This window comes from Lepisosteus platostomus, chromosome 2 (genome assembly GCF_059453375.1).
Source record: "Lepisosteus platostomus isolate fLepPlt1 chromosome 2, fLepPlt1.hap1, whole genome shotgun sequence".
In the NCBI taxonomy this organism is placed as follows: domain Eukaryota; kingdom Metazoa; phylum Chordata; class Actinopteri; order Semionotiformes; family Lepisosteidae; genus Lepisosteus; species Lepisosteus platostomus.
The window spans coordinates 56,877,380-56,900,597 of record NC_142612.1 but is presented as its reverse complement, the minus strand read 5'-3'; the positions used below and the strand labels follow the sequence as shown (position 1 = coordinate 56,900,597).

General features: G+C 39.6%; 1 protein-coding gene across 3 annotated transcripts; it reads right to left on the bottom strand.

Annotated features, from left to right (window-relative positions):
* Positions 1-1,912: 1,912 nt before the first annotated feature.
* Positions 1,913-22,877, bottom strand: asmt (acetylserotonin O-methyltransferase). 3 transcript variants are annotated; one of them, XM_088609081.1, is made up of 8 exons: positions 22,691-22,876; positions 20,621-20,792; positions 15,823-15,952; positions 13,375-13,443; positions 9,789-9,907; positions 7,581-7,721; positions 5,189-5,311; positions 1,913-2,460 (listed from the first exon to the last, which is right to left on the bottom strand). In XM_088609081.1, exons 1-8 carry the CDS (start codon positions 22,760-22,762, stop codon positions 2,249-2,251), a joined length of 1,038 nt encoding a protein of 345 aa, XP_088465207.1. In that variant the 5' UTR covers positions 22,763-22,876; the 3' UTR covers positions 1,913-2,248. The 3 variants fall into 3 exon arrangements, with proteins under 3 accessions (XP_088465207.1, XP_088465212.1, XP_088465222.1); XM_088609086.1 differs by having other exon boundaries at positions 20,621-20,747; XM_088609096.1 differs by lacking the exon at positions 13,375-13,443 and having other exon boundaries at positions 22,691-22,877.
* Between the last annotated feature and the right edge of the window lie 341 nt (positions 22,878-23,218).

Sequence of the window (23,218 nt, the reverse complement as noted above, 5' to 3'; positions counted from 1 at the left end):
CTCGTTTGTGTGACTAACAACTCAAATTCTGTTTGTAAAAGTCCCGTACTTGTGAGTCATTCTTCGCTTGCTGCTCCTATCCCTGGTACCTTGATGGACGAAACAATGGCAAGAATTGAAATCTTCACAAAGAAGGTTATTTTTTGTTCTTCTGGGCAAGTGCTCACCCAGAAAGCAGTTGATTTCTCACCGAGCAGCAATTAAAAACTCTCAATTGCATCATGTTTTGCATGGCAATTAAACGAGATGATAGTGGTGACTTTAATTTTAATTTGGTATTCAATGGCACCGGCATCTTCCCAACCCTTTATCTTTGCTAACCTTGCTTTGTCCCTCGTTTCACGTCATTGTGCAGTCTTTTCTAACTAAGGTTCTCCCGATAGAGTGCTTTTCATGCAACACAGCTGCAGTGTATTCTCCTAACTGTATACAAATCACAGCGTGGTCTGAGACAAAATGCCAAAATGACGCACAATCCCTTGGCATTCTTACTTGCCGATCTGCTGTGAAAAGGTGAGGTAAGAAAGAAACCTTTTGTGCCTTCATGCTGTGCAGCGGTTTCTTAAGATATGGACACACATTTATACTTGGTTTAGAAAACAGCATCAAAAATGACAATTATGTCTTTGCTAGCATGAAGCGTTGCTCTGTTCTTGTTGCTGGCCCTCAAAGCTTGAAGCCAGTCACATGCTGCCAAATTAGCAGTCACCTTGGGAACTTTATCAGAAGCTTAATCTTAAATTTTGACTGAAAAGAATTAGATAATGCTAAATCCTGCCACTCGCAGATCTAGCATTGTAATATCTAAGGAGATTATATTATAAAGAGAGTCAACGGTTTGGAAATACGCGCAATATTGCATATTATTTGGTGCTATACAAATTGGAGGTATAGTTTAATGCACTGAGTCTGATTCTGTCTACTTGAGTGATGTTCCATTAAATTAATTTATCTCTGTGCTCTGAGCTTCCTTACAGTCTCCTTCCCAAAGATACCAGCATCTGGCAGTCACGCATTTCTACATGGCCTTATTTAAGACTGTAATCCCATGACCAACCTTTTACACTGTATATGTAATCCCATAGCAAGGTTACTTAGGAAGAAAATGTTTGCAAGTTGTTAAGAAATGCAATGATAACGAATGAGAATCAATTTATCACGACAGAAGTCTAGAAATGCAGCATCTTATATCAGCTGAAATGTGGCTGGAAAAAAACAGAAACAGATCTCTGGAAATTAAAAAGAAGCCATACATACATTTGAAAATTTGAAAATGTAAAAATCTGTTTTAAAACGACAGAGGTCTGAGATGATGCAATACGTGTTGGGAAAAGGTGCCTATTTTCTAGCATGAGATTTATCAGGTAGTAGACTCTTCGATGAGGTGTGACACAACGTTCCCTGATGTCCTGAACTTTCTGCAGGCCTGCTGAAATCAATGGTCTGTGTGACTCTTCTAAGAGAGAAAAACTAATGGCTGACCATGTGACAGCAGACATGTACTGTCTGTGCTATATCCTCAGAAGCAGAGAGGAACGCTTGTGATAGCCTTGCAAAGACCAGTGGAAAATCATACTTGTAATCTGTACTTATGCACAGTTCTGTATTACCTTTTAGTAGGGTTTTGTCTAAAACTCAAACATAATCTCACAAAGTAGCTTTTCACTAAAGCATACAGTAATATACTCACAAAGGCCAAGAGATAAAAAGGACTCTTCAAACCTTCATGAGCAATTTCAACCCTGGCCTGAAAACAGACCTCTAGACAGTCTATTAATTTGCATTTGTAACTGAAGGATACAAACATTTTAATGTAACATTCATTGTTACATGTACAGTATAACATACGACTCAAATCTGCATTTCAAAACAAAAATCTGTCAAAACATAAATTTCATAAAAACTGCAACAATTTGAAAACAAATGTTCCTTTATTTCTTCATTTACAGTAAAGGACAAAGTGACAACCATCCAAAGGACTTGTGGACAGAATTTAAAAAATCAAAGGAATGCTATGATGGCATCTGCAGAACTGAATATATACTAATCAAAACAGAGAAAATCCTTATTTTCCTTATTATATCCTTATTTTGTTTTTTTCCTTATTTAGTTAAATGTCTCCGGAAAAAATATTAAGGATAGCTCTTAGCCTGAACGGAGAATTCCTAAATGATTAAAAAGAACGTTTTACCAGATGAAGGAAGACAACATCTAGTCTACAGGAAAAAAATTGCAGTACAAGTTGGAACTATTTCCTTCCCAAAATGGCGTCGTAGATCTTTCCTGTCCTCTGTACTCGGATGTCTGTGAACCCTGCCGTGGCCATGAGACCGATGTACTCAGATGGAGTTCTCTCCCTCCCCTCTGTCTGCACCAGCATGTTGAGGGAGTAGAGCTGCGTGGTGAGGGGGCCACTTCGGTCTTCATTCAAGAGTGCCTCAATCAGCAATACTCCCCCACCTAAGTAGTGGGCATAAAAGAAGTAGAATTAAATAACAAAATCGAAACACAAAATGCCCTAAAACCGACACGGCACTTGGTATAAATGGTATATAATGGTATAAATTACTCCCGTACCTTTTCCCCATAGTACAGGTCTTGAACAGGATTCTCTGTTCTGTCACCACAAGAGTGTCAGTGTCACAGTCTAACCTCCATGACTTCTAAGCCCAGTCCAGGTCAGACTGCTGGTGGGCCTGCAGTACACACCTCCCCTCCTGTTGTTTGTCACTGTGCCTAAAGCAGCTCACTAAACACTGTACATAGGATCTTACACTTAAGTATACCGGGAGAGCTGGCAAGAGCAGTGCTAAGGCAAAGGACAGACTGAAAGACAAATGTAAAATAAGTACATGATAAACGCATGATGAATTCCATCCCGAATCAATGGAAAAGTTCCCTTTGCAATCAATACAAAATCAACGTTTCTGTGAAATGTATCTACATTCGGGAATTTCAAAGCAGTTAGCACCATAAATCCAAACAAAACAGCAGGGAGACAGATAATGGCGTTGTTCATTATGTCGACTGGACAGATACAATTTCATTACCATTAGAAATTTTATTTTAAATCATTTTTATGATTATTTTTAAGTGGATCTACGTGGAGCTGCAGTAATTTTTGAGCAATGTACCAGGAAAGTGGAAAGTGATTGCTCAGCTGAGGAAAGAAAGTGTTATAACAATACCTCTTAGGTCAAGAGCAATGAGAGAGTACATTATTTAAAAATAAGGCATTATTACAGTTCCCTTTCTGTGCAACAGAAACCCCATGAGTGCAGAGTGGGAGAGTCTGCATGTAGATCCAGCTATGAGTGTCTACATCCAGCACCAAACCTGCACAGCCTTGTCCGGACCAGCAGCTGGAACTTTCTGTTTCTGAAACATCAAGTCGGCACCTTAGCCGGGTCAGACTTGTGGTGATGAAGACGCAGAGGTGAAGCAGGATTATGTTGCTAGTGGGGGCAAGTATATCCCAGGGTGTCACGATGGGGGCAAACACCCCCCCAATAATAATCCTTCACATTTCTCTTTTCAATCACTTGCTCAATTTCCAGAGAGAGGACTATGTTCGCGCATTCCTCCAGTGTTCAACAACAGCAACACTCATGTCTTGTTCATTGTTTCATTTATAAAATTGCCCATCCCCCCACTACAGAATTGATCTCCTTTTCACCACCAATCTTTTTTTTTCATCTCCTTACCTTTTCACCTCATATTCCTGCACCCTGCCTCTGTCCTCTGTCCACCTAAGCAGCCAAAATATTGGGTATTTCCCTTTCATTGTGTTTTTTTTCAGCATGGGGTTCGGCACTTGTTCTGTTCACAGCCCACACTCTGACACGGCCCCTCACCCTAACCTCTTTCACTGCTGCTCATGTGAGACCGGAGTTCCACTCAGTGCACAAGAGGAGAAAAGAAAAAAAACCCACAATAATAAATAGAAATTGCACGGTTGTCTTGAATGTCCTCAGAGAATCCCTGAGTAATGGGGCATGCTTTTGTCACATTTATAAAGGAGGTATGATGTACTGTTAGCATTAATAAATCATAAACAAAGGTGAAATGCTATGAAAGTCATGGAAAAACAAGCAAGACAGAAGGGATTTATTTTCCTGTTCCCAGAAGCGACTTAAAGTCCCTGTGGTCAGAAGTGTTACTACAGTAACCAGCAGGAAGCTGGCTCAAAAGGAGCAAAATGTCATGCAAGGCCATTTAATCGCTCCACTAGGTCTCACTCATTTTTATTAAAGTAGACTTTTTCATTTATTTAGTTGGTTATGACAAACGTATTGCGCAAGCCCGCATTTATTTATTCATTAGATTATTTATATTTCAAAAGCAGAAGGGAAGGTGAATGGAATGTCATAGTTTTCGCTAGAGCTCTCTTTGCATGTTACATAATTGGCTTCCAGGAGTGGTTTGAGTTTGGTGGGGTCGCAGGAATTTTTTTTTCTGCCTTAAAAGAGGAATTAGCTGCAAGGCTTCTGTTTGTCATCATTTGATAGATCAGAACCAACAGTCAGTGCTACTCTGGCACAACCAGAAAACCCCTAACAGAAATCGTCTTTCTTCCTGGGGCTAGACTTTCTGGCTGTGGCAAATTGGTTCACGTACAATGATGCAGACAACAGCATGAAAATTAAGACTGCTAATATTTTGGCATTTTGTGCATTTGTGTGTGTACAAGAGGAAAACGTGTTTTGCTTTGAGTCTCATGTATTATAACAAAGGTGCCGGTCTGAGTCTTACTGTGTATATTGAAACCAAGTGCCCGCGTACACACACAAAAACTAGATTCTTCAGAAGACTCTACTTTGCATGAAATACTCCTTTCGTCAGACAAATCTTGATCCTATGATTGATTTTTCAACAGTAGGATCTTTACAGTAGGTTAGTTTTCATTTATTCTGGTCTTCAGCGCATTTCAGATTGTCTCCCCAAATTCTTCAGCTGGGTGAGATGCCCAGATAGCCCAAATAGCTACTAGTAACCAAATCAAACAGAGAAGGAGATCAAGCCAGAACAGCCTCCTCTCGGCTATTTCATTCACTGTGTTCTTGTGTTTGTTGAGTCCGGAAGCACTCCCAGTGACAGATACCAACCCTATCTGAGTAATGGAGAACGACGGGCACCATGTCTGTAAACCCTTGGTCATGCTTTAGAGAAACGGCAAACTCTGCTGTACCTGGTTTGCAGGCTCTGTAGACCTTGGTGAGCAGCTCCAGGCTCCTGGTGTTGGTCCAGTCGTGGAGGATACGTGCCAGGATGTAAAGATCCGCCTCAGGGAGGGGGTCTTTGAAGAAGTCTCCTAAACGGACACAGAGGATAGTACAGACACTTTACCACCGGGACCATTTTTGTATGTATATGCATTGCCAAGCAAAAGTCTAAGACACAACCTAGAGTTACAATATACTGTATGTGTATAGAGGATTTGTATGCTGGGACCCATCAACAATTTGTTCAAAGCCTCCATTAGTGTATTCTACTATTATAACAACCTTGTCACTGACACAGCTTCTTTAAGATGAGAAGAACCAATCTTATCATTTAGGAATCTTGAATTCACACTGATGAATTCTTCAAAAACATGATCTCAACAATCGAGGTAGCTAATCCAGCATGTTTACCGATCAAAACTAAATGACTCTCTGTCAAGTGATCCTCATCATTAACCTGATTTGCTTCCTCTATCCACCCATCAAGCTAAAAGGCTACAAAATACAGATATGGCAAGATTAACTGTTCTCTTAATACATTAGGATAACATTTTGACATAAGGAAAAAAAGATTTTTCACAGCAGTAATGTATTTTATTGTTAAATAAGGCTGTTCAGTCTTTAGGGATGTGTTCATCCTCCCATTTAGTTTCTGACCCATGTAACCATCCATTACAATGGCATGAGTGGTGGAACACATACTGTTAAGCTTCAATGTTTACATAATCAATAACTTTGATTATGTTTTATTCCAGTAAACTGAATCAATGGCTTTGCCACTAAAGGACATTGATTTAAACAAATCCCGTTTCAATTCCAGAGACGGGAGCAGAGTAAAGGTGACTGCAGGGAGGGACAGTGCAGCAGCTGTTGGGCAAGCTGCCTGATGGGACTCTGCTGCTACAGTTTGACAACAGTGCCCTTCAGAGCTCACCCGTCAATCACTTTCCCATTTTCTTGCCAGGGTCTTGTCTTAGCCGGGGCAGTGAAGGCTTGGTTCTGAATTGTGACATCAAGGGGCTCTAATTTCTAACTACGGGGATACCTTGTAAAACAAAATCCCTTCATCCAGTCTGTTTATTGCTTCACCTTGTAATACACCCACAAGATGTGACTGACTAAATGACTGATTGTTTGGTCGAATGATCGATCGACTGTAGCCAACTGAAAACAAAAAAAAACAATGGGCCAAATTTTAAAGCGTACATTGTTTTCCATTGGCTGCCAAATGTTCAGATGAACTAGATTTCAAAATTAATCCAGACTTTTTATTAGAAATATGTAGATATCTTCATAAATCACGTCATTTGCTGTAGCGCACTTTGCCACAGAGTGCTTTACAGAATTATACAGCAGTTGACAGTAGTGTACAGCTATAGCAATACAGATAATCTGTAAAAATAAAATTAAATTCTGTCTGAGCCATAAATGTGAAGGATTAAATCTTTTTGATCTCCAAGGAGATCAACCTCATAATAAGTTTGTACTTAGAATAAAATGCCCTATCTCCTGGAATGAATCTCCTGGAACACACACACATCCAACCTTAAAGAGCATAGAGAATGTTTACTGTGATATAGCATTTGGCATTCACTGCCATTATACATAAAATCTGCCAGTGTATGGTTTTGTTTCACATTATTTTGATTTTGACTCCTTGCTTTCTTCCACATTTAGGGGTTTTCAACTGGGGATCCTCACAGACTGCCTAGGGGGATTCCTGCGAAGATGAGACTTTTTACCCACTGTGAATCATTCCTACAATCATTCTGATTGGCCAATATTTCAAATTAAGCTATTGGACACTAGTTCTGTTGTCAGTATGTTATAATAGAAGAATGGTTCCTACTTACTACAGATATCATTTCTAAATGGGAGTCATTACAGTAATTTCTTTAATGTTCTCCAGACAGAAAGTGAAGAGTCCCTGTTCTACACAGTGCAGTACAAATATTTTAAGATGACATTTAGTATAGTATTGTTAGGGTATGCACATCTGTGTACCAAATAACCAATCACTAGGGGAACTTTTCACCTGCTTTTGAAGTCTGAATTAGGTGTAACGTCGCCACATTTTAATTTGATGCCGTTTATAGTATTTCAAGAAACCAAGGTGGAGTGATAAATACTACTCTGATAAGTACTTTCAGTCACAATACAATGCTAAGTGCAGACTGAAACATCACATTAAAATGTTTTTCTGTGTCACACTGTTGAGAAACTGAGGTTTCCGCTTCAATAGGCTAAGATGAATGTCTCTTTCGGAGAAAGAAAGTTATTTCGTCTCCAATATGATATTGATTTTCTGGCAGCTTGCCTTGCAGACACAAGAAACAGCATGAATTACTGCAAGGATACCTTCGTGGAATGAAATTCTTCTCTCTTCTGATGACACAAAGTGTTCCCTTGCTGTGTGCACCACCTTCGGGAGGTCAAAAATCGTCACCATGGACTCGGGGTATTCGCGCACACACAGTTTGGCTAAAGCGCCACTGCAACCTTCCAAGGAAGGAGAGAGAGAGAGTCAGATCAGGTCATGTTGACTGCAGAATGTGCAGGAGCCGTGTCAACACGGAATAAAACTAAGTAAAAGGGAAAGCAAAGACAGAGAGAGGTTGAGTAATTCTCAAAGGAAACAGAAATTAAACCTGAGGGAGGAAAGGACAGGGTAAGGACAACAATCGGTGAAATTCCAGAATTACATGTTAATGTGCCGCCATCGGTCACCTCTGAGAAATAAAGAGAATTCTTTGCTCTTTCTGTGTTACTTTCAGATTGCGTTTACAGTGTGTCGCAGGCCTGTATCTGATGTAAGTACCTCAAGGATTTACCTTGAAAAGAGCAATGGTTTAGTAAAGCCATTTATGAAGTGTTACCGGGGTAAAAAGAGTATTTTAGCTTTTATTATGGCTTTCCTCTGCTTGATACAAGACTACCTTGCTCTGCACTCTGCTTTATGCTTATAATGGTTTCAATGTGGTTCATTACACTTATGAGGATGGTTTGCCGTAGTAAACATACACAATCAAATTCATCATAAAGCTATTACAATCATCCATCTAACCATTTTCTAACTGCTTTATCCAATTCAGGGGCACAGGAGAAACGGAAGCCTATTCCACCAAGCAACAGGCTCAAGGCAGGATAGAGGATTCGATTTTTCCAGAAGCCAATGAATCTTCCAGTATGTTTTTGGACTGTTGGAGGAAACTACAGCACCTGGAAGAAACTCACATGAACACTGGGAGAACATACAAACTCTACACAGATAGCACCCAAGAAATTGAACCCAGGGCCCCAGCACTGCACGGCTACAGTGCTAACACTATACCACTGTGCCACCTACAATTACAGTTATATACTATGATATGTCATGGTTTGTTCATAATCTAGTAAACCACAGTGAAATAATGATTTAAACATTTGAAGGCAACACAAACACAGAAGACAATCATGGCAGTATGAAATTACCAGTAGTAAAATTCTATAAGGACTTGTCTGTTTCTTAAACTGCATTTTACTTGGAATGTGATTCTTGACTTTTAACCCTGTTGCTCAAGTCCTGACAGCACTGCACAGCCAAAAGCACATGGCCACAAGCTGCTGTCTGGAAGAGTATTCCGTGTCTATACTAATGGCTTCACAGCTACACCTTGTGGACACCACCTGTAATAACACTTCACAGTAGTGTTCACAGACTTCACAGACAACCTGCAACAAATTATTGATTCACACTTACTGCAGGTATTTTAAAGCCAGATGTCACAATTCGATTAAACATTTCTGTGGGCGGTTGCTGAAGTTCTTCCCAGCACATTTTTTTTTCACACGTCAGGAATATGTGTTTCTGTGTTGTGCAGTTGTACATGAGGGCCATGCATCGGAATTGATGTGTCCTGTGACAAGGTATTCAGTCATACAGTAGTTCTGATAATTGTGCTTTCAGCTACAACCTTTTCATTCATATGAACAAGTGCATGAGCTGATAACTCAAAGTGATTTGAACTGAAGAGAGTAGCTTTAAAGACTGATTAGAAATAGTGCTCAACAGCGTTTTTATCAGGGACTACGGGTTTTCTTAAATACAGTACTCTGCTCTAAAATTGCAGTGAAACATAAAGCATAGAAACCTGTAAAGAAACAATGAATTTCTGGAATCAATTTGTTGCTATGCAATATACTGGTGATTTGCCTCTTTTAATCAGTGCTATGTAGTGCTTTGAGATGATTGCTTTTAAAGGCACTGCTGTAAATAAAGTTTATTCTTATTATTAAAAACTATGAACAATTTTGCGAAACAAAGAAGTCAGAAGATGAACTATTATTCACAATATTCTTAACTAGCATGCACAGATATCTTTTAATGCTTAGGCAAGAATAAATGTCTGCTATTCTTTTACAAAATATGGAGGGAGTGTTAATTGCGACAAATTATATTTTGATTGAAATACGAGAACAATGTAATTACATTATTTCTTAAAAATTGAAAAGAACTTTGGGATGGACAGCTTGTAATCAATCCATAAACTGCAGGGAGATAGAAATGTAAGGGTGAGTGCTACCTACCTCCAAGATCATATATTGTTTTAAAAGGTGAAAGGTCAAAGGCTATCACAACATCTCTGCCACATATGTTCCAAACTGAGTTCATGAGCTGCATGAACTTTCTCATCTCTTCATCTGACCTGAAAAAGAGAATGAGAAAAATATCAATGAGCAATTTGAAACAAAAACTGTAAAATTGAATACAACATATTTGTTATAATTCTGTAATAATATAAGTCAGTCATTTACATAGCATAGCTTGTTTTTGTGGGAATGTTGTTGTTGGAAGAAAATATTCCTCATGTTACTGCAGTGACTGTATGAGATTCTCTTAAGGTATCTGTTGAATGCAATTAAATTATTGATGCTTTCTGATTCTTTAAGTGAACATGAATAAGTTTGATTTTATTGACATTTGTGCAGCTGCAGTAAACCATACCCCTGATACAATGTACCTCCTTCATTCATTATTTACTCACCAGTATACAGAATATTATAACACCACTTCATGCATTTGAATAGAGCTTGAGTACCTTATTATGTGAATGTCCGAAAGAAAAAACACAATGCTGCCCAGAGGAAGTAGTGACTGAACAGGTTGGTGTAGTGGCATGGTATTTAGCACTGTTGCCTGAGGGCTCCTGGGACCTGGATTTGATTGTTGACTGGGATACCTTATGTGTGGAGTTTGCATGTTCTCCCTCCACATATGTGGATTTTGTGCTGGAACTCCGGTTTAATCCCATTTACCAAAGTTGGGTAGGTTAACTGGTGTGTTGAAACAAAGTCTATTTCAAGGTGTAGTTCCACCCTATGTCCTGTGCTTCTGGGACAGACTCCAGTTGTGTTAACTCTTAACAAGGAAAGCCACTTATTCGCTAATGGATGGATAACTGGATAATTAGATAATGGGAAAACACATTAATTTTATAGCAGGCAGTATTTTATTCATCTTGTCCTGAAATAAGTTTTCTTCAGCGCTAATGCAGAACTCCTCCAAAGCCCCCCCAAAAAAGAAATCCAGACTCCTTCAGTAAATGAACTGATAGACGCTAGAGTACATGAAACAGGAAATGAGCCTCTCTGAGTGTCCAGGAGCAACGCTGAGGCTGATCCAGTATGCTGCCACTCTGAAAGACCTAAATGTCAAGCTTTTGTTATCTGAAGTGCCCTGAGGGTGGCAGAGTGAGAACCGTGAAATTCCTGCCTTCAGAGTCTGTCTGCAATATTCTAACCTTGGTGTCCATTCGGTTTATGGATACACTTGCAGACAGCTCTCTGAAGCTCTTGCCTCCAGCTATAAAGTGGTTTTCATAAGTCTTCTGTAAAGCATGAAATATTCATGTGGCTTCATAAGTGGCTAAATGTGCACATTAAAACAACCATATGAAACTATGATTTCTGGCAGTGCAAGGAAAGAAGTTGGGACAATTACAGGCTCTTTGTAAAATGCTGCATGTAAGTTATATGATTTAAGAACTGAAGATTTCTCCAATTCAAGCCTATGATGCGTGATTTTCTACTAATCTTATATTAGAATACATTCATATGTGTAAAGCTTTATCGCCAATAAAGAACAAAATTCACTGTGAGCTTACAGGACATGATGGAACAAAATATCTAATGCCCATTCCTCGTACATCAGAATCTTTCAAATATGTTGTCAGGCTCCTGTTTCTCCTACAGTGAAATGTGGCCTCTAATCTTTTCTTCCATGCCCCAGTATCAAAATTCCTCTTACCTCTGAGTCAATTGACAGTCTGAGTCAATATTCAGAGCTAATACCAATGACCACTATTTCCAGAGGATTTCAAGCACTGTGTGAAAAATGAGGACTTCACTAAATCATGTGGTTGTAATTAATTGACAATATATCAGAAACTGGCAGGTTTTGCTCAGAGTAAAGAATAAGATGGTCTGAATTATTTACAGTATTTTATTATAATAAAAAAGAAATCCTTACACTTACATAGTGCTTCCATCACTCAACTCAAAGTGCTTTACAGGTAATAGGGAATCCCCTCCACCAGAACCAATATTCAGCCCCCACCTGGATGATGCAACGGCAGCCATAGTGCACCAGTACACTTACCACACATCAGCTATCAGTGGGGAGGAGAGCAGAGTAATGAAGCCAATTCAGAGAAGGGGATTATTTGGAGGCCATGAGCGGTAAAGGCCAATGGGAAATTTTGTACAGGATGCCAGGGTAACACCCCTACTCTTTTCATGAAACACCCTGGGATTTATAATGACCACGGGCAGTCGGGACCTTGGTTTTATGTCTCATCCAAAGGATGGAACCTTTTTTACAGTACAGTGTCCCCATCACTATACTGGGGCATTAGTACCCACATGAACCACAGGGTGAGTGCCCCCTACTGGCCCCACTAACATCTCTTCCATCAGCAACATTAGCTTTCCCAGGAGGTCTCCCATCCAGGTACTGACAAGGCTCACACCTGCGTTAGGTCCGTAGCTTGCCATTTGTGAGCTGCAACGTGATATACAGTAGCTGCGAGCTATTATGTCACAAGAAGACAATAAACAATACATACAGTGACATACCAGTGACAGGGGTGGCACAGTGGTGCAGTGGTTCTCATTGCCGACTCGCAGTGCCTGGGTTCAATGTACCTGGGCAATCTGCGTGGAGTTGGTATGTCAACCCTTTCACAGTTCGAAAACATCATCGTATGTTAACTGGCTTCTGGGAAAACTGGCCCTAGGTGCAAGTGTGTGTTTCTCTGTGTGTACCCTGCATTGACTGGTGTCCCATTTGGGTTGTACCCTGCCTTGTGCCCATTGCTTGCTGGGATAGGCTACGGCCTGGCCACCACCCCGAATTGGATGAAGTGGTCAGAAAATGGATGGACTGACTCCAGTGCCTGACACCTCAATAAACGCATTTAATAGAATGCCATATTGCCCGGTGATAAATAATACCTTGTAGCAAACTTGGCTCAGCTGCCCGTGTTAAGCAGAGTAGTAAAGGACTGAATACACAAAGCCACTGTGCCAGACAGCAGAGTGAATATTTTTATCTGGGTAAGGTGAGTAATTAAGCCTTGTGCTGTAGTGACTCTGGCAATGGCTCAAATTTAATTTCCTGAGCAGAGCACAGAAAATAGGCCACAAGATGGCAAGCTGAAACTCTTTAAGAGAAACAGAAGGAACGCTTGGCACAAGTAAAAACGACCTTGGTAACTAGCTTGTAGTTGATAGCAGTCTCGGTAATTAAAAAAACAATTTTATTATCCCATAGAGCTCTCAGGACAGCTAATCCATGGCGTGCACTTACCTAGTCTTTAGAACAAGTAGGATTCTATAAATAGTGCAATTTTCCATATTGAAGTAATGTCATACAGTTTATCACAGCAGTCTGTATAACAGCAGGTTACTGTAAAATACAGCTTGGGGATGTAGCTTTTGCTAACCTCTCATCCATAAGCTGTTTGGTGCCAGAAAAATTGTTACAGGCCTAGATGGGAGCTTTATGCTCCACAGAGGAAGAGGACAACCCAAGGAATATTAATAAGATGACGCAGATGAGGAACGGCCATGAAACACGGCAACAAAAACCGAAGTAAAAACGATTTTTTTTCACCTGTACAGAGCGTCAAAAAGATCGCAGGAACTGACGCCAAACGCCTTCTCATTCTGGTTTCTCCCTTCTCTGGGAAAAGAAGAGAAGTAAATAAATTAAACCACATTTGGAAATGTGGTGAAGAAAAAATTACACTAATCCCCAAATCTCTATCACTCAGCTTGCTTGCAAAGGGCAGCCAGGATAGGCTCAGGACCATTTATTTTATTGACAAGACTATCCATAAGCCCCTGAAGCAGTGGCAGAAGTGTGTGAAAGTTCAAGGGGACTATGCTGAAAATTAGAACAGCCTTCACCCCTGTGAAGCACAGTTTGGAGGATAATGCTCATATTTAGGATAAGTGGCACATATTAAGCGATGTTTTGAATTATCTACTGCCCATTCCTATTTAGTTCTTTCAAGCAAAGTGTCTCTACTTCAGGTTGAAACTACTTCAAAGGGTTCGGGTTTGAACTACACTTTCCAGCAGTTCCACGAGATTTTCGTGGAGTTTGTAATGAACGTTCGGGAAGGATGACAACAACCAAGTTCAATCATACATGCCTGTCAGTAATTAGCAATCACTTCTGATGTCATTTCTTCTCCTAAAACACAATAAATGCCATACGTATTTTTGCATCACACTTCCACCTCATCTCCACCTTTGCAGCTGGCCCTTGGTCACTCCTCACTCTACATGGGGGTCCCAGCCTCCTCGTTCTATGGCCAGGAGGTCAGCCCTCAGCCAAGTGGGTTAAACCAAATCTTCACTAAACACCCCATAATCCTTTTAGTACATTAATTCTTGGGTGTTGTTATTCCTAATGAAAGTAGGATTGTTCCAGCATGGGAAGGAGATGGAAGTCTGTCTCATGTTCCTCAATTCTGTACTTGGGGCAATATCTACCTGAACTTTTTATGTTCTACCTGTGTTATTGTGGGTTTCCTCTGGGTGCTCCGGTTTCCTCCCACCATCCAAAAACATACTGGTAGGTTAACTGGCTTCTGGGAAAATTACCACACATGTCTACCATGGAGAAAGCCTTCTCATTGGATTGGAAAGTTGTTGATTTGTATTCCAGGAGGTGCATATACAGCCCATATGAAATTACTTTTTTTTCCAGACAGCCAGAATGTATTAAACATACTTCTCAACTGTCTTAAGGCCACTTAATGCCACTAAAGAAAAGTAATAAACAGTGTTTGCGGTGCGATATTATCACAATGATGGAAAAAATGGAATGAAAGAAACTATGAAACAGTGTCCCCAAAATTCACATGGATAGCAGGGAACATACAGTAAGTATATGACTCCCTTTCTTTTCCTTATTCATAACCATTTAATGTATCTGCGTATTTTAGATCACCGGTACATTACAGAGCTTTTTCCTATGATATTCTGAGCTTTGTGGACCAAATAAAAGGGATGTAATTATACCCGACACACATCTTTTTAACAAAACTGCAAATTCAATACTGCATGGTGTGCAAATCACTTACTTATTGAAATAAGGTCTTTTTCAGTTTCCTACTGATGTGCTCCCGCCTTATTTCTCACAAAGTAATGTAATTTGAAGTTTCTGTATCTGACATGAAAAGAAATATCAGCATATATATTGAGGCCTTAAATTGCTTTCTACGGAGAATACACAGAAGTAACCAGATATCTGTTAACAACACTGAAGCACTGGCAAAGCAAACCCAGCATCACATCCTTCACAGAGTTCTTCAAAACCCTCAAGGGTACAGACAAGGTCAACCAGCAGATTCTTTCAGAGTGAACACTGGAACAGAGCCTGAGGACACAAGTGGAAATTACAGTACACGAAGTGCATTTAAAACCAAGAACAGGAGGCACTTTTTACCTAAAGGGCTGTATGTGTGTGGAAGAAGCTACCCAGCCATGTTGTTGAAGCTGAAACCCTGACTTGCTTCCAGAAACATCTGGATGAGATCTTGGGATTAATTAGCTAGTAACTACCAAACAAGCTTGATGGGCCAAAAAGCCTCCTCTCCTTTGTATCTGCTCTTATATTCCTGTGTAGCATCAAGCAACGGTTCAATCAAAGACTTTAAATAAGTGCTGCTGGATGAGTGGGGCAGCATTAGAAGTGTGTATTGACTTTGAACCTGAAAGACTGTAATACAGTGGAAAACTAGAACTGGATTCCCATACTGTGTGAAATAAGAATGTATCCATGTAAAAGCATGTCTCTGTGTTCTATTTTCAAATATATATTTTGTTTTGTTGGCAGTTATAACAGCAGTCTTCTAGATTTGTGTCCATCTATCCATTATCTAGCTGCTTCATCCAGTTCAGAGATTGTAATGAGACTCATCACAGGTTATATTGTGGATAAGGAAAAAATAAAATGTGCTGAAGGAGATTCAGGACGAAACTTTTTTATATTTAAAAACAAGCACAATTGGTTGTGTTCAGGTTATATATTCAAGAATGAAGAAATTACCTCACAGCATCAGTCAGGTAGTGCCAACACAGGTAGATAGTCTGGGAGTTGTACTGGATGGAGTGATATAAAGACTTTGGACTCGTTCTGGTCAGGTAAATGTTGGAGAGCTCTGTGTTACTGTAGAGAGCTAAAAAGAGAAAAAAGTAAAGATGGCAATATTTAGCCAAGTATAACTGCTTTTGAAATGAGATTATTTTTCATTTGATGTGGTTTCTTTTATAAAAAAGCAAAAACTATCTTTTTGCCGCCTCAAAGAACCCACAGAACCAAGCACTGCAAAAGTAACTTAAAATGTCATTTTTTCTTATCCTTATGAAAGTGTTTTACTCAATTTCAAAGTAATAGATTAGGTTTCTCACCAAGCCTATTTCATACGTTAGTAAAAGGAAAAATGTACAGTAGCTCTACTGCATATAATTTGCATTCATTTATATGTGCAATATGAGTTATGTTTAAAACTCTCCAATACAATATGCTGGCCAAGTCCCATGTGACCCCTGGAGGATTAATGAGTAGGAGGAAGCATGCAGATCTCTCAGTGTTGTCTTTTTCCACACGCAAGTGGGCTTTCCAGTTCAGCTGTTTATCTTCAACAGGGAAAAACATGTCCAGGAGATGGTATTTCAATACCGTGTTTCCCGATTGTCAATATTACTTATTATAACATGGAATACGTGAGCAACTAGAAACACCTGTCAGCCATTTGTCCCAGTACTGCAATGCCCACCTGAAATGGAGGACTGAACGCAACAATTGAGATTGCTTAATCTCAATCATATATGGCTACATACTGTACTGTATGTACTTGTAGGCACACAAAAATCTAGAAACAATACCTGACATTATGTACTATTAAGGAACAAGTAATAGGTTTATTCCATGCTGAAAAGAGAACAAAAGAAAACACAACGTTTCGGCTGTGGAGGGCTTACCCCGAAGAAGGCTCCACAGTCAAAACTTTGTGTTTTCGTCTCTTTTCAGCATGGAAAAAACCTATTAATTGTTCCTTTGCAGCCTACGAACGCTGACGCAGCTCCCCACCAGAACTACATTCTGTACCATTGCTTAATATAGACAGTATATATTTTAATCTGAAATTGACAAAGCACAAATGACTAATTTCACTTCACTGTCCCAATTTTTACCCTTTTCACTGTATTTTTCTTTCAAGGAAAGGGTGATAAAACATCTTCTGGTCCAGTTTCATCAACTGAGATATATACTGCATATCTAATGTACAGGCACACTGCTTGTGCTGTAGGCACATTTTGAATGATTAAAAAGCCTTGCCAATACCTGTTGTACAAAAGTAAGAGTCCAGGCCATGATGCTATTTTCGCTCCAAGATCGACAACATCCGGCATCACGTTTTCTCCACTACACGTCATTTCCATACCTCCTCCCTCCTTATCCAACTTTTCTGATTCCCTTCTCTCCAGCTTCTCTCTTCTTGACTCAGCATCCCTCAATAAACTACACGCATGAAACCCACCATATCTATTTTAGATCCCATTCCCACCACTTTATTTAAGTCCTGTTTCTCTTCTCTCTGTCCCATTGTCCTCAATATTATAAATGAATCCTTGAGCACTGGCATCGCACCAATGGTCCTCAAAACTGCTGCCATTACTCCCGTGCCAAAAAAGCTTAACATGGCTCTCAACAATCTTAACAATTTTCGCCCCATCTCCAACTTACCCTTTCTTGCAACAATTCTAGAACATGCTGTCACATTTCAGCTACATAACCACCTCATGGCAAATAACCTTTTCGAAACCCTCCAATCTGGCTTCCGTCAACTTCACAGCACAGAAACTGCCCTGATCAAAGTCACAAACGATCTTCTAATAGTTTCTGATTCTGGTTCTCTTTCTATACTCATCCTTCTTGATCTCAGTTCTGCTTTTGACACTGTTGACCATGACATCTTACTTTCTTGTCTTGAGACTGTGTTTGGAGTTTCTGACGCTGCTCTCAAATGGTTCAAGTCTTACCTCACATATTGCTGTCACTTTGCCTCTCTTAATGGGTATACCTGTAGGTCTGAAATCGGTCTTGTTAAGTCTGGTGTTCCTCAGGGCTCAATACTGGGTCCCTTGCTCTTCAGCATCTTCAGCAAGTTTCCACTTGGTCAGCTTTTAAGATCACATGGCCTCAGCTGTCATTTCTACGCGGATGATACTCAAATATACATCCATACCAAACCTGACACTGATGTGGCTGTCTCTATTCTATCTAATTGCATCTCTGACATAAAAACTTGAATGACTCAAAATTTCCTTTATCTTAACTGTGACAAGACTGAAGTCATGCTTATTGGCACCCCCCATCAACTTCGTAAAGCCAATCCTGTAACCCTATCTGTAGATGGTTCTGTACTTGAGCTTCAGTCTAAATTGAAAAACCTTGGGGTGATATTCGATTCTGGGTTAACATTCGATCCACATGCGCAGCATATTGTCAAAACATCTTTTTTTCACCTCAGAAATACCGCTAGGCTACGCCCTATGCTAACACTTACTGTGACTGAATAGCTGATCAACACATTTGTGTTCTCTCGAATTGACTTCTGTAATACTCTACTCGCTGGGGTATCTAAATCTACTCTGAACAAACTGCAGTATGTCCAAAATTCAGCAGCCAGGATCATGACCAGGCCTAGTGCAAGTTATCACATTACTCCTATCCTGGAGTCCTTGCACTGGCTTCCTGTCAAATTCTGTTAGGACTTTAAAATCCTCGTGCTCACCTATAAGGTTCTTCATGGCTTGGCACCTCAGTACCTGTCTAAACTATTATAGCCTTACTCCCCACCTCACAACCTTTGCTCTTCTAATTCTGGTCTCCTAACTGTCCCCCAAGCCCATCTACATTGTATGGGTGACAGGGCCTTCTCCTGTTATGCCCCCAAGCTCTGGAACTCTGCCCAAGGATATCAGAGAGTCACCTTCTGTAAACTCCTTCAAATCCAGACTCAAAACCTTCTTCTTTAGAAGAACCTTTACTTAACTGGTTCCATTCTTCACCCTTCTGCTTTTCTTAGTACCACCATCCACAGTCTCCTCCCTATATTGTAACTGTGTTTTATGTTGTGTATTCTTTTTATTTATTGTTGTTCTCATTCTGTAAAGCGCTTTGAGTGGAGTGTCCAGAAAAGCGCTATATAAATGTAAGCAATTATTATTATTATTATTATTATTATTATTATTATTATTATTATTATTATTAAAGCGCTTCAAGAAGCCACCTTTAAAGGCGCTATATAAAAAAAGGTTTTTTATTATTATTATTTTTGCCATGTTTCAGAGTTTGTTCTGAAGTACAAAGACAAGCCAGGAGAACTTTGGAAAAAACATTTCATAGATGAAACCAAGACAAACCTTTACCGAGTTGATGGAAAGGATAAAGTTAGAGAAAGACGGGAGCTGCAGATCCTCCAAAGAACATGATTTCATCCGAGTCATGAAGGCATGGTGGAGGTGATTATATCTGCATGGCAGCCTTTGGAACTGGCTCCCTACTCTTTATTGGTGAAGTGATCAATGCTTACTAACAAATGTATAAAACACTTAAATTATTTATACTGCATATTGCAGTCCATTTTCCTCTGAAACAAATACACATATATACAGAGAGAGAAATAAGAAAACTATTTAACTGTGACTGTCTGATAAGACTGTGTCTTAAAAGAATATACAGTACTCAGTATTAGGTACCCCAACTCAGAATGGTGTTTTTATTAGGGAGCAAAAAAGTAGAAACAATGCTAAACATTATTCTTATTCCAATGGGAACCAGTTGAATTTATCAACTGGTTTATAATGGTAGTTCTAGTTATAAACTGCTCACCAGTTGTTAACTACTGGGAATCTAATAACTACCAGTTAAATGTAAACTGACTGTTTAGATGTGGTGCTGCGATAAATCTCTACCAGGCTTTGAAATGTTCTGGACTGGAAGATACCGATCACCAGTAGATAGCAATTGAACTTTTCCTATTGCAGTTTCTTCTAGGAATGGTTAACGCACAAATAAAATTGCTGTGAACCTATCCAATACTAGAAACCATACTGTGCAAAATCCAAAAGACTTTTTTCCTGCCACACCTGTTTGACCTAATTACGTATTATAATCAAAAACCATTTTAGATTGTTCTATTTCAAGGTGAAACAGTATGGGAACATTAATTTGCATTTGCACCCAAATTTTGTTTTGCTTTTTGTTAAATACTGTACTGTACATACAAAGCAGTATCAAGCTGCTGATTTTAGGCATATCAAGCAAATCAGGTAACCTAGATCATTTTTAAATTGACTCTTACAATCTGATTTTCATAAAATGTAAACGTTCATTTTCATGTCTGCTGCTTCTTCTGTTCATCTAATAAAGGCACGTTCATGAACAGAACTGGGTACTGCTTCACTATGAATATCAAATAATGCGGCAGAGAGCACAGACCAGTGGCCAGAGTCTAGACAACGTAGTTTCACGCAAACGGCTTAGTGTGCATTTGGTTGTGCTCCAAAAGTTCTCAGATGTTTCAAGCCATGAATCCATCGTGTTGAAATAATTCTAATGTTACAAATTTGGCAAAAAGACGTTACTTGAGTCGTGTCTTTACCTTGCTAATAAAACCTAGCCAGGCAGAACCATTCAATTTCAGACTTGCTGCCTCTCGGCAGCTCTAGGCAGAAGTTTAGCAGCCTCAGGGGGTCAAAACAATATCGTTAGATGATGTCAGCACAACCCCCTTGCGGGGCCCTGGTAGGGCACATGAAATGCTTTCGTTCGGTACCTTCTCCGTTCTGCGTGTGTGCGTGCAGGAGCTGTAGCCCGACGCAGGCAACGAGTAGCCTCTCCATGCCGTCCACGCTGGTCTTCAGACCCCCGGCAACTTCGGCTGCCGATCGGGGCGGCCCCGCCTGCAAGAAGTCGAACACGCCAAGCTCACAGGCAGCAAACAGAGTCTGCAGACGAGAAGAAGTTACTGGTATGCAGGTACGCTGTTTTCTCCTGCACAGAAAAAATAAATTAGCAACGTGTAGCTATCCCAGCCCCAGTCACAGATTGTTTGGTCCTCTCTGGAAGAAACTTTGCATTCATTTCACCAAGATGACTTGTGACTCTTGGACGAGCAATTAAGCGGCCCTTAAAGATGCGTTGTGATGTCTGAAACCGAGAATCGCTGTCTTTTTAACACAGGCGGTGCAACAGAAGCCACATTTATTCCTTAAAACTGCCTCAAGGGAAGAGCAAGGGTGCGAGAAGGGACAATACCGTGATATGGACAGGATACGTGTCCACTGCAGGGCACACACAGCCAGGCACCATTTAGAAATACCAGCAAACCCAGCTACTGTACAGTAGCATGTCTTTGGAAGGCAAGAGAAAACTAGAGCACCTGGAGAAAACCCCATTACATCTGTTACCATGCTGCTCTTCCACTATCAAATCAAACCCAAGAGATTTTTTTAGCACTGGCTGTTCTCCAGGTATGCTATTTTTTCCATGGCCTGCGACAGTTAGCTCTACTGTGCTGGTGTACAGATCAGTAGAATAGGTGCTGTTGTGGTTATGCAGTGAGTGACTGCAAATGAAAAAGAACAAATGTTTTCTCAAAATAACACATATTGCTTCTCAAAATACTATGGAAAAATCAGAGCAATCATTTTTAGCATTTACTGTGATTCCTCGAGGGTAGAAGACTCTCTTGCAAAAATGGTTCAATGATTCCATGGTTCCATGGTTCCAAATCCCAAAGCAAAACAACTTTTACCTTTCCCACAGTCCCATCTCCTACACTCAAAAGGATACAAATATATAAACCAATTCTTTAAAAATTCTTTTATTTTTTGTTTATTGATATATGTGGAAGTGGATTTAAAACTAACAACAGGAGGCATTTCTTTACACAAAGGGTTGTGGGAGGGTGGAACAAGCAATACAAGTTATGTTGTAGAAGCTGATACCCTGGCTTCTTTCCAAAAACAGCTGGGACTAATTAACTACTAACTACCAAACAGGACAGAGAGAAGAAAATGGCTCTTTTAACCTTTTCTATGTCCTTATATGATGTGACCTGGGTAGCTCACATCATGCTATTATATAATTATATAATTACATCATATAACATCAGTGATTACTGATGTTCATGACAATTTAAAACAATCATCAAACAGTAAATTTTCCTGAAGCTTTAATAACATTTTACAACATGTTCCAAGTGACACAGTAGGTATATTTGTAAATCTTGCAAAACTGCAGTCAAACACATGAAGTACATTACACAAAATGTAATTGGTAAAGAATATACACAAACATCATAGGTAGAATAATAGAATATTTAAAGTTCTCACTGCACATTATTCATTAATGTTTTGAATTGAATTTTCGCCTGGTACCTCAAATGTGTGTTTTTCAGATTAAAAAAATAACTCAACCAGGTCATCAAAACAAAGTGCTACTTGAACATTATTTGCTGGACAGCCTTCTCTTCTCCCAATCCCAATACGTTAACAACATAAAGCTTGCTTGAAAACTAAAATAGAAAATTCCAGTATTTCATTAAATGTATTGCTTTTATCGAATTGGAATGTTGTTAGACATTAACTTCCATAAAGGATAATCACCTTAGTTTAAAAAAAACTTAAATTTTAATATCAATGAACAATGCTGGTAGAATTCACTAGTATGCTACCAACAGTATCAACAGTATTATTCTGGTATGAGTTAATAATACATCTGAATAGACATGTGAAATACCAGAGCCCATAGGAAACTTAATTCCTGCTATTGCATTCATGAATCTAAAAACTAACCCATTACATTTAATTTAATATTAAAGAAGCCTTTTCCTTTGTTTTACCTTGGACACAAGGAAGCCTTCCATATAATCCAGTATCTTCCTTGGGTACTCAATTTCACTGACAGAATTCATCTTGGCTTTTTCAAGGGAGAACACGTCTGCTCAGTTCAGACAGCTAAGGACAGCTTTCTGTACCAGTACAAAATGGTAACACTGGATGACTGGTTAAGTTTTGCAGGACACTGTTTCTTTAATTATGTCTCAGAGGTTATAACAGTGATGCAAGATGCAATAATCAGATAAAGAGATTAGTGGTTCAGAAGGGATTGCAGAACAAGGGGGCATTTCATTTTGTTTGCAGCTCAGGTCTTGGGGTACCAGCATCCCACAGAGGTTGTGAAGGGATTTTCATTTACGTGACTTTTTAATCAGACTGAATGCAGGATAAAGCAAAACACTGAGCTCCACAGAAAGAGAGAGGGCACTTAAACTGTGATCACATTAAAATAATTAACTAATGAGAAACAAATGGCACCCTTCAAGGATAGGACAACGTCTCTTCACTACAAAGTAAACATACAATGTAGG

Coding starts and splice junctions, on each gene's coding strand:
- asmt (XM_088609081.1), bottom strand. CDS start 22,762: ATGAATTCTGTCAGTGAAATTGAGTACCCAAGGAAGATACTGGATTAT. Junction 15,953..20,620: donor ACACACGCAGAACGGAGAAG/GTACCGAACGAA, acceptor TTCTCTTTTTAG/CTCTCTACAGTAACACAGAG. Junction 9,908..13,374: donor CTTTTTGACGCTCTGTACAG/GTGAAAAAAAAT, acceptor TCTCTTTTTCAG/GTCAGATGAAGAGATGAGAA.